Raw genomic sequence first — 16,833 nt, 5'->3', positions numbered from 1 at the left:
TAAAACTTGAGTTTATTCTGTGTTTAAGGTTAACTTATGGGGTTTTTGATATAATATAAAAATGTATAAATAAATACTAGTTAAATAGACGATAACAGGGGTGTATATAAGGAGGGGTGTAGAAGTCAGATCCCCCATAGGCTTTTTTTTACATTTTATAACATAGTGTCCTTAGCGTTAGATGGAAATGTAAAAAAAATAAATTGTGCACTATAACAGTTTAATTCAGGGGCGTCATTTCAATTTTTTGAAAGGTATGCTAAAAACTATGTAGTAGACCAAAATATTATTATATTGTACCTAATTGTTATTACAAAAAAATTTGAGTTTTTATATTTTCCATGTAATTATCTAATATAATATTATGAACATAGTATACCTAATATAACACTAAGTTTGTACTTAAATTATTTAAACTCAAATTTAAATATCTATAGACATGCTAGTGTCTTAGTACCTTATTATAATATATTACCTATTTTTTCATTTAATGTGGAGGTACCTAGGTTTAAATTTTTTTTCTGATCTACCCATACAAAATGTATGTATACGCAACTGAACGATAATTAGATTGTAAAATAGGAATACAAATTTAATAATTATCTGTAATAAGCCGGAAAATGTAATTAATGTCTTTTAAAACATTTTGTTTATTTATATATAGTTAGATATTACAATTAATACTAAACAGACAGTTGTAGTAGGTATCCCTGATATGCATTTTTTCTTAAGTAATATATTAATATTTTATAGATAGTCATAGTGAGATATAAAGAAAATATGATGTAAATTATTTAAATTTTCTTTAAGTATATAAATATTTCTACTTGTCAGTTTGCACATCTATTGTTTATAATAAACAATACCTACTAAACACACTTCAGATTGGGCATTTTAAATAAAGTTAGTATTTATAAATTAAAATTGAGTAGAGAATATTCCAGGCACATAAAGACTTGGATTGTGTTTAATGTCTATTATGCATTATATACATATTAAAACTTAAGATGAACAGGGGAAAGATTTTAAAATGGGTCGTGCTATGAATATAACAAAAATTATCTGATAAATATTATGTATATTTTTATATATTTAAGTAAATTAACTTAACTTTTGTTTGAATACAGATAATAATTTAATTTTCAACTGAGCTTTAAAGTACTATTATTATGATAAGCCCAAGTTAACCTAACTTAAGTTTATTATGATAATAATACCTTAAAGATTAATAGAATATTAAATTGTTTAGCTATTGAATGCAGTTTTACTAAACCTAATCTCTAGAATAACTAAAACTCTACAATACAATTTTATACATTATGTTTTTGAAATTAATATTATTCGAGTTATAATTATGATTATAAATACAACAATTATTTTGTAATAAAACGAATAAACATTTCTACATGATTAATATTTTAGCATATCCTATAACAAGCTTGATTCCAATAATTAATGGTATTGGTAACAGCTATCACAGGTAAACAAGAACTTGATAGCTTAATCGAGTGTCGATTCTATACTATGCGTTAATAATAGTATTGTATACAAATGTAGGTTCATATAATATTCTATAACGTAAAAAAAGAACTTCATCCATTGGTGTATTCTCCTTCAGTAATAACTTTCTTAATTTTTTTTTCCGTTTTGATTGCCATTGTATTTTTAAATAATTGTTTTACTTTTGATTATATAGAGCTTCTAATGTATTATTTAAAAGTCGCTGTATTCTGATCTTCAATCCATCAACATCAAATATGAATTGTTATGGGAACAGGTGAGTCTAAAAATAAAAACAAAAAAAATAATTATATATCATAAGACTATAAATATAGCGAAGTAAAGTCTGTCTTTAGAGTAATTATAAAATCAATAAAATTTTTTTTTTTGAAATCAACTTTAGTCACATTACCACATTACCTTCAACTTTATTTTATATTTTGTTATATTAAGATGATAAGTAAATATTATGCCAGGTACAGTGAATAAAAATGATCAAACAATAGCATAAATAATAAAATAATCAGACTGGTAGACTGAAAAAATAATCAGGTAACATTTAAAAACCGAAAACTCAAGAATCGCTCTTTGTGCTCATTAATAATTATGATCAAAATCTATCTGTTCCAATTTATAATGTCATTATAATAACAATGTTCAGAAAACTGGCCTTGTTTAGCCACGTACACTTAAGATCACAATACTCGCCACTAATGATACCAGTGAAATTGTAATTGCCACGCTCTCAACTAACTCCGTGGATGATCTTGACTACCTATCTCACAAAAATCATACGCAGAAGCTATCTCTGACACTATTTTACATTTAACTTCAAATCTAAATTCATCTATCAGTCCTATAATTATTTTTCTTTTGTTAATTCTAAATGCACTTACATTTAGTCCAACACTCCATCATTTAATCGTTTTCATTACAACAACCTATCATAGCCTTATTAATATAATTTAAATATTCAAATTGTGTTTCATTATCAGTTTAATTAATCTACCAATTATTATAGATAAAACTTTTTCATATTCTACTAATATAGTGATATGTTATCTTTCAACCTTCGGATGTTATAACCTGTTATTTAAATACTATAAGAGTTGAGTTATAATAGTTTATGATAGAATAAAAAAAAATAAAAAATGTATTAACTGTTTATTATCGTTCAAATTAAGAACTAATACAAAAATGCATACATATAATATGACCGCAACCCCCTGAGCCAGTCACTGCATAAACCTATTTAATAATGATAGGCACAGTATATTAGTTAGGTATGGAGTGCGACGATCAGCAATTATTGATCACCCAGATTCAGCTATTATGGTCCCACAGTCCCGAAGACATACATTAAAGAAAAATTTTGTCCGCGACCTCAACAAACACATTGGTAGTCAGGACAACTCTAGTCCATCCGGTAAACCATATACTTATGATAGGTATATCAATAGAACCGATATTTTTTTATCAGCATTATCTGAAAAAACCTTTGGATTCTAGAAGTGAGTGCGTTAAAGGTCAACTGAAATTAAATCACATACAGACTGATATTAAAAAATACATTATACTAAAACTTTTGCATTGTTAAACAGAACTTAAGGAATTATACAACTTAATAGCAAAACAATATTAAGTCGGGTAGCGTTAAACAAGAACTTACTGTATGTCACAGCACATAATAACATCCTAGCAGCATTGAAGCTATGTCTCCCTATCCGTAGAAAACATTAGACACATAATTAATATAACTTCTATCCACAAACACTTAAATTGTCAGATTGCCTCGCATACTCTCATCTTCAAACTAATTTGTTATGTCCCTCATAGTATACTAGCTTGTTACTTCATACATTTACTGTACCATTCAACATTTCAACATGACTAATTATCTGCACAATATTTCAATGGTCTCTTCACAGCCTTACTTGATACATGTCACATGCATTACTACCACTGAGTAATTTCCACTAATTTTCATCCATAAACTATAGTTAATCTATGTATATATATAACACAAAAAAATGCTTCAATGTCCTTTATGCAATCATAACCGTTCATAAGATTACGATGAAATTTGGTACAGAGAAAGATTAGACCTTGGGGAAGAAAATAGGCTACATTTTGTCGTGAAAAAAGGTAAACAATAGGTCCAACAATTTGACCTCGGGGAGGTTCTCAAACAGGGATTTTGAGATTTACAATGGAAATTGTTGTTTATAAATGGTTGCTATTGGTTTTGATAATAATAATTATTAATATTAATGTGATTAGTCTGTGTATTTTAGTACAGAATGTATAGAGTTCAAACGTTTCGGTAGATTAATTTTTGCATTTTTTAATACTATAGAGTTAAAGTATAGTATTATAAACATACATACACACCACGCAGGGTCCGCAATCTACCACAGGTAGATTGCCTACTCGATAATATACTGTTTTCATATATAATAAAATTCTTTCACAAACTCCGATTGGGATGGCTATTAATTAAAATATAATATATTTTACACTAAAAAAGACATACCTAGCTTACATAGCGTATTACACCCAAAAGGAGTTGAACAAAAACCTAGTCATAGCAAAGCATTGCCGGGTCAGCTAGTTATATTTAATTATGAAATTTTACCTCATCTGTAAATTTAAAAAAAAAAATTTAGAAACAAGGTTATTTTTGCTAACTCCGTAATATAGAAGATTTTTTTGATGTTACTTACCAAAAACCACAATACTTATACTTTCAAATTGTTGGATTACATTTTCACAAATTACCTACTGAATCAAAATAACTATTTCAAGTCATAACCTCGTAAACCTATGGGTGCTCTAGAAGTTACTTAATATAATATTATAGAACAAGCTACACAGCAAGATATGTGCTCATACTTACAACTTACAAGTTACAAAATGTCCGGTATTTTCGTTGTACACATTTATTTGTCGAATTGCAGTCACCGTGCCACCGTCGGCTACAGCTACCACCTCCATGCCCAGTCAAATGACTTCAATCAGTCAATCGTCCATGAGTTCATGACAAAATGTATGTTACCATAATATTATATTTTGTCATGACTGCTGGTGTGGCTGTGGCGGTGGACGTCAGCGCCAGAGGGCAGACGCCACTACGCCAACGCCAGACACCAATAGTTAGTACAACAGTACACCAGAGTACCAGACACCAATACCAATTACGAATATTCAATATTGTGTCTGTGTATTTGAGTACCAAATACCAAACATCCACATATCACTACTTCAGTGATGCGGACCGCGACAGCGCGCGCAAGCAATTTTGATAACGCCACCGACAGTCGAGGGAACGAGGTCACGCGACCACTTGTTTGGTTGGCGGTACTGCTGCAAATACGGTTTTTTAGACCCCGCTGCGCACTGGCATCTATCCGCGAATTACTCTGTTCCCGCATTAAATGGCGTCGTTCGACTACCCGACACCCGTCCGTCCGTCAACCATCTATGCACACACGCGCACGCTCGACGGTCGCCATTTTCCTCGCGCGTACATTGCTCGGACGTGCGTGCGACATATTTTTTTTGTACTATAAACAATAACAAACAAAATGGCGTCGCCGGCAGATTACATGAAAGCCGAGGACGACGACGATGACGATCTGAAGTTGACTGATCAAATACCGGTGGAGATGCCGTGCGAGATCGTCGAAACCACCGTGGTGGACCAGAACGGTCGGCAAATTATCATGACGCCTGTCCAAGGGCTGACAAAGAACGACAACACCACTATGCTTCTGCAGCCGGGACATCACCAGCACCAGCACCAAAACCACCATCACCAGCATCATCATCCTCACCACCAGGATCTAGATGATGGTCAGCTCACTTACGTTTACGAGAGCGTCGTGCCCCAAGAGCTATATGCCCAGCCTGAAAGCCCAGGACCGTCCAGGTAAACTGCTTGTACACAAACTACCCACCGACTGTCACCGTTATCGGTATGGAAGTGTTTTAGTTTTCCTCACCGACTGTTGTCAAATTACAAAACTGAATATATAAACAGTTGTTAATTTCTGATATTGAGGTCCCATGTAGGTGGTTTTCTATGTGAATACTGAAGTTATATTCTAAGCATATTCCGCATTAACAGGATTTTTTATGAATGTACTTAGGTAGTACATTTTAGTAGGGCACTGTCTTCAGTATGCTACTCTGTTGGCTCTATCCAAGATTTAAGTTAAATCTTGACTTGTTGACAATTGTTTATTTTTGATAATTATAAATAACAATTTTTAATTCAAAATCAAATTTTAGGAAACTAATAGCTTTTTTTATTAATCTTTGAAAAGTTATTGATGAAGATTTTAATTTTTTAATTCTATGCCGTTTGTTCAGCAATATGTACCAGCATACACTCGGTTTTATATGGAGGTTTAAATTGTAACATTTTTGAAGGCTTGGAGGAAAATTTTAAAACCTTAATTTAAGCATCCTCAATGATATAGGTACAATGAATAGCATCTTTACACTAACAGTACCTATTATTTTAAATTTTGGAATAGTTATTCCTATTTTTGATACTAATTTGGGAAGGCTTCACAACTTTGAATCTTAAATCAAAGGATTGACTGAATAAGTGCCATTTCAAATTTAATTATACCGAGGTTAATATTTTTATATTTGTTAAAATGTTTTATTCCATTATTTAAGATAGTATTTTTGTATGGTTTTTTATTATAATTCCTTAATTGATGGGAAAAATACTATATACAAATATACTTTAAAATGATGGATACTATAAAAATATTGTTAATCATATAGTAAACAGTGTATACAATATTAAAACATTATTACATATTTATATTTTTCTCCTATTTTTGTTATACCTTTATAAAATAACTCTGTACACTTCCCCCTTACGCTGTCTACACTAATCAGTTTTCATAGGATTTCCATAAGTTAATGAACTATAAAAAAAATTATGTAATTAATATTAAATTTTAAATGTGTATATATGAATTTAAGTACTTCCTATTGTGTCGGAAAAAAAGTAGATTCAATCTAGGTAACATGATTCAATAAATTGAGGATTTGAGTGTTCCTTAAATTGGTAGTAAAAACAGTAATAGTATATTAAATGTTTGTAGCCATTGTTAACAAATGTTTACTAATTCATTTAAAGAATAAATGAATTTGTTCGATGACTATTAGAATATTTCTTATTTAATAAGTAAAACTATAAAGCTGTTTAGCAAATTATTAATTGTTGTAATTACATCTCTGAGCAGTGTGAGCTATTGATAAACATAAAACTGTAGTATATTATTGTATGTATTTTATCCACTGTAACCTAACCTAACTATAAAAAAAATTCCATTATCAATCACAAATGTCATTCCTTAATAAATTCACATCATTTTGCTAATACAACATATTTATTTATTTAAATTAGGTATATTTGTAATCTATACAACATGTTGTGCACTATAACTTATAAGAACATAGTGTTTGAAAAAAATTACATGATTGATGAAGAAGAGAAAGACACCCATTTATAAAAAATATAAATTTAATAAATATAACGATTTATTTTGCCAAAATGTATAACATACTATATTTGATTTATGTATTTGAATAAATAAAATGTAACTAAATGAAAATAAAGCTTGTACATCTTACAAACCATGAATTGATTAACAGTTGTATTCTGTTTTGAGTAATTTTCAATATTGTAAAAGGCTAGTTGGTAATTGTTGCTAGTTTTAATTATTATTTTTGTCTTCAATTCCAATTTGAAATGTATACATTAATTCATAATAAAATAATAATATTATTATTTTTAGGTTAAGGAAAGAAAATACTGAAGATCATTATTTATCACAAACTAATACTCCATCGCCACCAGAACCAATACAACTTGGTCGACCAAGAAAATGGGAACAGAAGCAAGTTCAAATTCGAACATTAGAAGGAGAATTTTCTGTAACCATGTGGGCTTCAGGGACAGATGATGGTAAAAATCATCTTCATTATAATAATATTATAATTTGATTCGATTATTTCAAGATGATCAAAAAATAAAATAATCCTTAAACATAATATAGATTACATTTTAGAAGAAGTTAGCAACCCTGAACCTGATCCTGATCCCGATTATGAAGAATATATGACTGAGCAGACTATTTCTGAAGAAATACCTCAAATTAACCTTAGTGATCCAAAACAACTTTCCGACTTCGCAAGGTATGTTGAATTGAGATTAAAAATTATACTTGTTATTTATACTAGTTAACCTTATGATAATGATGTGATGTTTATAGACCTGGCCATAAGTCAAAAGTGAAAAAATCTTATAGTTCAGAAATGACGGACCGCACTATTGCTTGTCCAAACAAAAACTGCTCAAAAATGTTCCGCGATAACTCAGCTATGCGAAAACATTTGCATACTCACGGACCCCGTGTTCATGTGTGTGCAGAGTGTGGTAAGGCATTTGTCGAGAGTTCAAAACTAAAACGTCATCAATTAGTACATACTGGAGAGAAACCTTTCCAGGTATACAAGACATAATTAAAATAAACCCATTGTTCATTAATATTTATTGAATGATACATTTTTCAGTGTACTTTTGAAGGTTGTGGTAAGAGGTTTTCATTAGACTTCAATCTCAGAACACATGTAAGGATACATACAGGCGACCGACCGTATGTGTGTCCGTTTGATGCATGTAACAAAAAGTTTGCCCAATCAACTAACTTGAAGTCTCATATTCTAACACATGCTAAAGCAAAGTATGTATTATAACTTTTTTAAGTGATTATTTAAGTATAAATATTGACAAAAATTATTATTTTATAGCAGGCATATGTCACGACCAAGACCTAGTTCAAATCGGTCAATAACTCAGGTACAAGATGATCTAAATCAACAGTATGTTAATGTTGAAATACCAGATGTTGATCATCAGCATTTTATTGTTTATGCTGAATAATGTATAATATATGACACAGTAAGTTACAACTTCATTCTTATAAAAGAATTGTAAATTATTTTTATTTACTATCTATAATTTTGAATTAATGTTAACCCAATTGAAAATAATATTTAATATTTAGTTGTTGTTTCACACTTAGTGAATTATTTTCTCTGTTAAGTTTTAAAATTGCCAATTTCTTTGACTTATTCCTGTGCTTTTTATAGATTAAAAATAACAATGATATTCTTAGTAAGGAATTTAAAATTTTATTTTTATACGAATACACATGCTATGTGTGAAACTTTTTCATTGAATTATAATATTATGTAATATTTTATTCTGTATAAATTAAATAATTAAAAATAAAAAAGTAATATTACATTATTTGTATGCAATCAAAAGATATATCTACTTAATATATAACTTTAACCCGATTTGTAACTGTAGTAAGACGTGTTAAGAGGATGTCATACCCGCATATGTTGTCCCCGACTTACACACGTACAGCGTAAACAGTTTTTGCTATGTTGTACATTTGTAAGACAGAGAGATATATGCGAATGCAACGTCCTCTTAATAATTATAAATTACAAATATTGCAACAACATTGACCCAATATCTTTGTTCTCTTACATTATAGTTTTCATAAATATTGTGATGTATTTCAATATTTTAATTTTGAAGAGATTTGTGTATTATTTATAAATTCTTATAACTAGCTTATATCAGGGCTCGTAAGTTCATGCATTTGCAAATAAATCTTGCTAAGTTGTATTTAATGCTTGATGACATAGAAATCCATTTCAAGGTACCACGGTTAACTATATGAAGTCCTATTTTGCATATTTAGAGGTATTTTGCCTATTTGGCATATTAATGATTTTGATATTGCTATTCATATTATTATATCAATATGCATTTTTTTATGGAAATACTACCTACCTATGAAAGAATTAACATATGATGAAAAAAAACCACAATCGTTAATAATCTATTTAAAATATATTTTTTTTAATTGTGACAAAAAAATAAAACATAACTTTAAAAAAATTAATAGATAATTCATGTTATTTCAAAAATTGTTAATGATTTTTTTAAGTGCATAGTTTTAGATATTTAATGCCTATAAAAGCATATTTTTAATTTTTTAAGGCATATTTCAATGCATGCTTATTTAGGCATTTTTTAGGGCATGAACTATGAGCCCTGCTTATAACCAAACTACAGAAAATATTATTATCTTTAAGTTTAATAATAAGTATATTCACTCTAATATTAAAACTAATAAAGTTAAATGAGGACTGCTGAATATAAATTTGGTGTGTTACACACTTATCAGACTAAAACAATACATACTAGTGAAATCTCTACTCAGTAGATAAGAATCTTAAGAAAAAAAAATATATAATTTTAATTCTTATATATACAAAAAGATTTCAATAAAAAATCTTAAATATTATGTTTTTTAGTTATGACTCAGCCAAATTCATTCTCCTTATATGAAAACACTACATTTTAATATAATCTTATGATCAGTATTTGATATCGAGTTTATTTTTTATATCTCGGGTTTCATCTCGTCTTTCATAAATTGTGTTTGCTACTAATTTCCAGCATAACAAAAGTATTTATAATCAAGATTAACATCAGTGATAATATTTGTTTTAAATTTATGAAATAAACGTATATCAAAGTGATTTTTTTTATTAATTGAATAATTGACTAAGCAAAAAATAGATTTAAAAATATTTTTTTATACATTCTATGAAAAAAATACGAACTTAGTTACTGTCAATTCAGTTGTATTGTTATTATATTTCAAATAGTAGTTATTTTATTAATGCCAATTAGATAATTGCATACTATTTACTTTATGATTTTATTAAATTGTTAGCATTTTAATTTTAATATTTTGATTACAAATTTTTTCAGGTGTAGCGTGATGATAATTTGTACCTCAAACCACGTGACTGAAATCAAAACCTACTCTAAGAGCAAAATTATAATGCTGAATTTTGTACATATCTACTAAGTAATAAGTAAATTTAGATTCATAAAATACCTATTTTAAAAAAATCCTTCCCATTGAATGGTGATACTTGATATGTTAATAATTAATTTAAAAAAAAAAAATTATAAATTGTTTTTTATACATACATACAACTTTTTAGTTGTTTAAATAAGACTGCAAAGATAATAGAGAGCAAATAATGTGAGGTTAAGTTTATTTTCTCTTTTTTTTTTAACTTATATTAAGAAACTTAATTTATATGGCTTTTTCAGTGATCATGATGTTAGATAATCATTTATGTATATGTATGTAATATATTTATATTTTTGAATGTAAAGAGAAATTGATATATTTTATTATATGTATTGTATATAATATATTTTGTTGTCTCTTATCATGTCTAAAAAAAGTTATATTCTATACTACAAATTGTAGTAGAATGATGTGAATACTAAATATTATATTTATAAATTATAATGATTACCACTATTTTCACAGTATTAACTATTTTAATAAACCATGTAATATTATTACATGATAGAAATTAAGATATCTTTTCAATAATACTAAAATTTAGGGAAATAAAATATATAATGATGCAAATGTATTCGAAAACATTTTAGTAAATTTAATACTAAAATATTTAATGTTTTTGTTCCCAACGAGTTGAATAGTTTTTAAATGGCTACAACAAAGATCTAGGCAAAAAATATATAGTATAATAATAATAATATTACTTTCCGCTAAATTAATAATAGTGTGTACAGTGGTAGAGTAGCCAGGGGAGTAAAGATATTTCCATATACTGGTGAAAATAATAAGAATAACAGATGGTCCGAACCAGCCACAGCCTATGGATGTTTTATGAAAAATATACACTAAAACTAACTATTACATTATAATAAATATATCTACTGGCTACTTAACTGTGACGATCGTGTTCTTAAAATACGTTTATTCATTCGGTAATAATATTATTACTGACCAGTTGATAAAAAGCAGCCTCTTGAAGGTTATTATAGTAGGTAGTTATCATCAAATAGGGGTATGAACTTAATGCACAATAAAACAAGTTTCATTCTTCTCGCTTGCGTATTGTAATTCTATAAATCTATTCTGAGCCATTTTCGATCTCAAAACTCACCTTATTTATCATAATATGAACTAGGAGACGCTGAAAGTAAGTTTCGCCCATGATACACATGTGTGCTAATTTATTAGTTGGTTAGGTTGTTTGATATAATTAGAAGTTAAATAATGAACATTATTGGACGCATGAGCTCTGCGTCACTTCAGATTGGTAAATATCGATCATTGGAATGCGTATGCTGTCATAGGTAATGTATTTCAAATTACTTCACGATGCCTCTGTAATTTTCAATATCAATGGGTTTTCCATAAAATCGTTTTGAGGGGCAACATTTAGGCAATTTCTAATCTCAGCTTATGTATACGTGCCTGCTTGTCATCTAATCAAAAGTTAAGTTATCATACCCGAGATACGATCATAGACTAAGTAGGCTTCTACCGCGCAGAGGCGGCATAACATTTTATTTCAGGCGTTATTGTCAGCACCTTCATTTTTTAAATCAGAGGTGGACTGTATTAGCAGATAAAGAAAGAGATTTATGCTCAAATTTATTTTTTGGGAGTATTCTCGTAAACTATTAACAATATTTGTGGATATTTGTGGTCGGAGCCAGTACGTTTTTAATACAAAAACATTTAAACAGGAAAAACTCACGCCCTGTAGAATATTCGGAATTTGTTAGTTTTTATTTTATTTAAAAAAAAGAACATTTTGCAGGTCGGATCAAAGCCCGACTTACAAAATTATAATTATACAAGTTAAAATATGCATTTGAATAATGCACAATATTTTTATTTTTATAGCAATATTTAAAATATGTAAAATAAAATTTGGGTTTAGATCCGACCTGGAAAAAATTCTCATCTTTCTTATAAAAAATTTTTAAAAAAACATCAAAATTTGACATTTATCAATGAGGGTGAAAATTTTTCCTGTGAAGTCATTTTTGTTGATAGATGTATCAGTTATCACCCCTCCCCTAAATATGTATATCATGTATTAGATTAGTGGATCAGTACATTAATATTAAGGTAACAACTAAAATATAAAATACAATTTTCAAACTTCTAGAATTGCGGAAAACCTGGAACTGACATCCATTTTTTTCATAGAGCAATAAGTAATAACATACAGTCGTATTTATTACCTAATTAAAAATTAGAATACCTACTTTGTCAGTAACATCAATGTTTATAAATACTTAGGGTATTTATAATCAGTGGAGTAGCCAGGGGGCTTTGGGTGTTTAACACATTGACATCTTATCCCCTAATAAATGTCTTATTAATATACGAAAACTGTAAAAAACTTGCGGTTTAATTTATTTAGCTTTCAACAATGTAAGTTATTACAGCTCGACAATTAGAACCCCTACTTCGTTTCAGTAGTTTTAATGCGTCGTTTTATGAAAGGATTATTTACATTATAAATTATAATAATAATGTGTATCAGCATCAAAAAATATTTTAAATAACAGACAAGCAGAACTTCACAAATATAAATCCTTCACTGAAAGAAGCACTTAAGTTTCACGGAACACAGTTTAAGAAACGCTGCTTTAGAGGACTATAAGCCCCCACCCCTTTTTCGAAACATCACGAATACACTATCCAGGCGTGCCCAACCTTTTTCAACTTGCGGGCCACATTCGAAATTTATATTTATACTGCAGGTTGTATATACCTGTTCATTTTGATAAAATATACACTATTAATATATTTAAAAATTGTAAGATATTTTGTAATTCTTAAAAGCTTATTAAAATACCTATAGAATTTTCTAAAATGGTCACGGGCCGGATGGAATACTTCCACAATTTCCGAATCCGGCCTGCGGTCTGTGGGTTGAGCACGCCTGCACTATTTGAAAGAATTATATAGATAAGTATTACTAAGTAAGTAGGTATATAATATATAAGAAATAGTTCTTATTATAAATAGCAGTAGCTGATAGATATTAAAATAATATAATAAAAACAGACAGATTTTCACAAAGTGATCTTTGAGGGGGCTTTGATTTTTAGGATCGGGAGATCGTCGCCAACTGACTGCCTCGACGTTATTGACGAAAAAAAAATTAAAATTAAAAAAAAAATGTGATCAATGGACAATGTGACGCGTTCGCTTTCGAACAAACGAATGTTGCCGCCGTGAGTATTGATTTTGCCCATCATGTAGCCGTGCCAATAACTTTAACCGTATACAGCTGACTATAGGTCACGAAACGAAAACGGCCGAGAAATCCCAAAGGTCATGAAATATGTTCGTCTATATGAATGGTATAGTGGCATACATACATAATAAACAAAAAGACCTTTACAGGTATTTTATTATATTTCGCCATTTTGATAACTATACGTACTCGTGGTTATCCGTACGGTGCTGCCTGCTGCGGAATTTACAGTCATAATATATGTCATGTGTTTTAGAATTACCCATGGGTATATACCATGCATATACCTATAATAAACTGACTTAGTTTTTAACTAAGGGCTCGAAGAATATAATTGTTTCATTATGCCTATGTTTGAATTATTATTAGAATTGTTAGAATTTCGACCATGAAATATCAGTTTAGGCGGTAGTATATAATATATAAGTATCAGCATAATACCCGTAACTACTAGGGGTAGGGCGGTAGGCTTTGTATGCGTTTCCATAATTTTACTGGTCGATTGTACAGTAGGTAGGCATGCGAAGTTAACATAAAATCTGTTTCATGTAAGTGTGTTTAAATAAACAAATTAATTTGGAGCATGTATTTGTGCATATTTCACGATTTTACAGTTTTTAGAACATAATATTTTCTTTTTAAGATTCTATCTATTTGGTCTTATTATAATATGGCATACTTATTGCACTATTAAGTAAAACTTAACGTACAATTTCGAGAAAATAAAAACTTTATTTTAATAAAGACTAAGTTAAGTTAGGTTTTTCAATTCAGTAAAAACAAAAATTATAAATTCAAAGTCTACCTGCCCAACTGTCAATTTATTATTATTTTATATACGCCTACCATATTATTAGATTCTAGGTGTAGTGATAAATTAATTGATTTTACAAGTGTTTTTTTTTAGTGAGTGTAAACACTTTTTATAATAGTAAAAATGCTTAGATTATTTTCATCATCTTTTCTGGTAGATAAGTGAATTTAGTTGCTACTTTTCACTTTGAAGGAGGTTCAAAAATAAAAAAATTCCTATTTATTTTTGAAAGCATCGGGATATAAATGAGACCAAGAGGTCTTGATTTCACCTATATTTGACGGATTATTAGGATAATATGGTTTTATTGATTATTGTATAAATCAGGTTAATACTATGTGACGGGTTTTTATGCATATTATATCCATGGGTTGATAATGTTGATATAGTATAATATGTCATAACATCGAAATAAAAGAGGCGCAGCTATTCCAACTGCTATGGCCCAAAACCCCAGGTATTCGGTAATGATTTTAAAGATACATTGACCTCTTATTCAATGGAACCGTAGATTTAAGATAGAAGAAATGAGAATTGACCGGTAGCATATACTGTATGGAAGTAATTTGGTTTCAGAGATCACAGGTGGGTCAACAAAAACGGAAAAAAAAAATTAAATAGCAAATAAATTTTTGATCGTGAAAGAAACCATGTTGGTCCACAGAAAGAGTCGACCACAAGTAATCTTTCAGTATATTTAAGTACAATGCACTGACATTTGTCGGTAGATTCTATTATTCTAATATCAACAGGGTTAAAGGGTTTCCAGATTTTATAAAATAAGAGCAACGCAGCTTTATCTCCAGACGGAGTAGAAGACACCTTCAATTAAGTGGCTTGTTAAATCAAGCATATCGATATGAGGTGAGTATATCACGACAGTGATATAAAAGAGGCGCAGCTATTTCATCTGGCCTAGAACCCCAGGTATTTGAAAACGATTCAAGAGATGCATTAACCACTTCTATCTAGAATGGAAACGGAAATATAAGATGAGAGAGTTTATTGATAATATACTAGTAATATATTGAAGTAGTTTGGTTTCAGAGACCTCACGATGGGTAAAAAATAAGTGGCAAATAAAATATCAAAATATATTCAGATTTAAATCGTTATCCGAACGTCTTAATGTCTCCTGTTGTCGTTTTATTCATGGACTAATTAAGGGAACGGCGCACGACGCACCCTGCAGTTTGTAAGAACAACTCGACATTCATGTTCCTGGTAAGTGGTAACACCATACATAACTACATAAGGGGAAATTTAAAATTTTGCCTACCAGTATAAGTGTGTGTTTTTTTTTTGTATGTATATGTGTACACGATAAGTAGTTGAAATAATGCTACAATTTTCAACTTCAGTTCTTTTTTGGTGGAAAAACGAAACTACAGTTGGTACTTTTGAGAGGTTGAAATAAAAAGCGCGTCGTGAAAATCAAAAATAAAATTTTATTTTTTATTATTGTTGATAGGTCATAATATCAAATCATACATAGAAATTTCTTATGAATTTCCAACTCGAAATAATTAGCTAATTTTCGTTATTTTGATTAATTTTGTCTAAATACATAAAATCAATTACTTTACTGTATAAGTAAGTTACAAGTGCGTCTGTACGTTAAATTTCCACCAGGGGCTAGATAAGAATTACTTATAAATTATAATCTAATATTAGTCATGTGATGTGTATTAAAATAATTGAAGTACACGGAGTTAAAAATTTCCAGGAGCCAGTGGCCTCTACGCCCCCCTTCCTGTGGGTGCTCTTATAAATTATAAGATATTTGATTGACTTTGCGATAAATAAACAATTTTTGGTGGGAAAATATAATTTAATCTAGATTATGGGTATTACCTATCAACAATAACACAGATTCTGAACTTTTTGATAACAAAAAATGTATTTAAAAAAAATGTAAATACGCGTATATTACTCTGCGATTATTCGTATAATATTATAATAATATCTTACTATTTATTATAAATGCAAATGCAATATATGCACACAACAATTGACAGGTCTCGAATGCTTAGGTACAGACGTACAGTGTACACCCATTGTGTATATACGGTGGCACATGTATATCGTATATATGTATTATTTTCATAGTTTAAGGGGGGTGTACGGGGTTAAAGCGAGGGCGGAAAGTCATCGAAACTTTCGTTTCAAGCGGGATTCGCTCGAAGCGCTAGTGCGGCGTCGAGCGTCCTGTATATACACATACGTATAGTCATCTTCAGGTCGATCGGCCCTCTATGTTGTCGTCAGCGGGTAGGTTTTATACACTGTGCATA

At 29.5% G+C, this 16,833-nt stretch overlaps 1 protein-coding gene and 1 long non-coding RNA gene across 3 annotated transcripts; one reads left to right on the top strand and one right to left on the bottom strand.

Moving 5' to 3' along the window:
* Positions 1 to 1,352: 1,352 nt before the first annotated feature.
* LOC132938522 (uncharacterized) lies at positions 1,353 to 4,881 on the bottom strand. The gene is made up of 2 exons (XR_009663920.1): positions 4,397 to 4,881; positions 1,353 to 1,783 (listed from the first exon to the last, which is right to left on the bottom strand). It is a non-coding gene; the product is annotated as an uncharacterized LOC132938522 (long non-coding RNA).
* Positions 4,882 to 4,949: 68 nt separating this feature from the next.
* LOC132938521 (transcriptional repressor protein YY1-like) lies at positions 4,950 to 10,838 on the top strand. 2 transcript variants are annotated; one of them, XM_061005404.1, is made up of 7 exons: positions 4,950 to 5,428; positions 7,320 to 7,489; positions 7,593 to 7,719; positions 7,797 to 8,031; positions 8,098 to 8,267; positions 8,335 to 8,485; positions 10,385 to 10,838. In XM_061005404.1, exons 1-6 carry the CDS (start codon positions 5,085 to 5,087, stop codon positions 8,465 to 8,467), a joined length of 1,179 nt encoding a protein of 392 aa, XP_060861387.1. In that variant the 5' UTR covers positions 4,950 to 5,084; the 3' UTR covers positions 8,468 to 8,485; positions 10,385 to 10,838. The 2 variants fall into 2 exon arrangements, with proteins under 2 accessions (XP_060861387.1, XP_060861386.1); XM_061005403.1 differs by having other exon boundaries at positions 4,953 to 5,428; positions 7,581 to 7,719.
* Positions 10,839 to 16,833: the final 5,995 nt, after the last annotated feature.

The sequence above is a fragment of the Metopolophium dirhodum genome, chromosome 2, assembly GCF_019925205.1.
Source record: "Metopolophium dirhodum isolate CAU chromosome 2, ASM1992520v1, whole genome shotgun sequence".
In the NCBI taxonomy this organism is placed as follows: domain Eukaryota; kingdom Metazoa; phylum Arthropoda; class Insecta; order Hemiptera; family Aphididae; genus Metopolophium; species Metopolophium dirhodum.
Note: the sequence above shows the minus strand (reverse complement) of the source record. Positions and strands in the feature narration are given on the sequence as shown.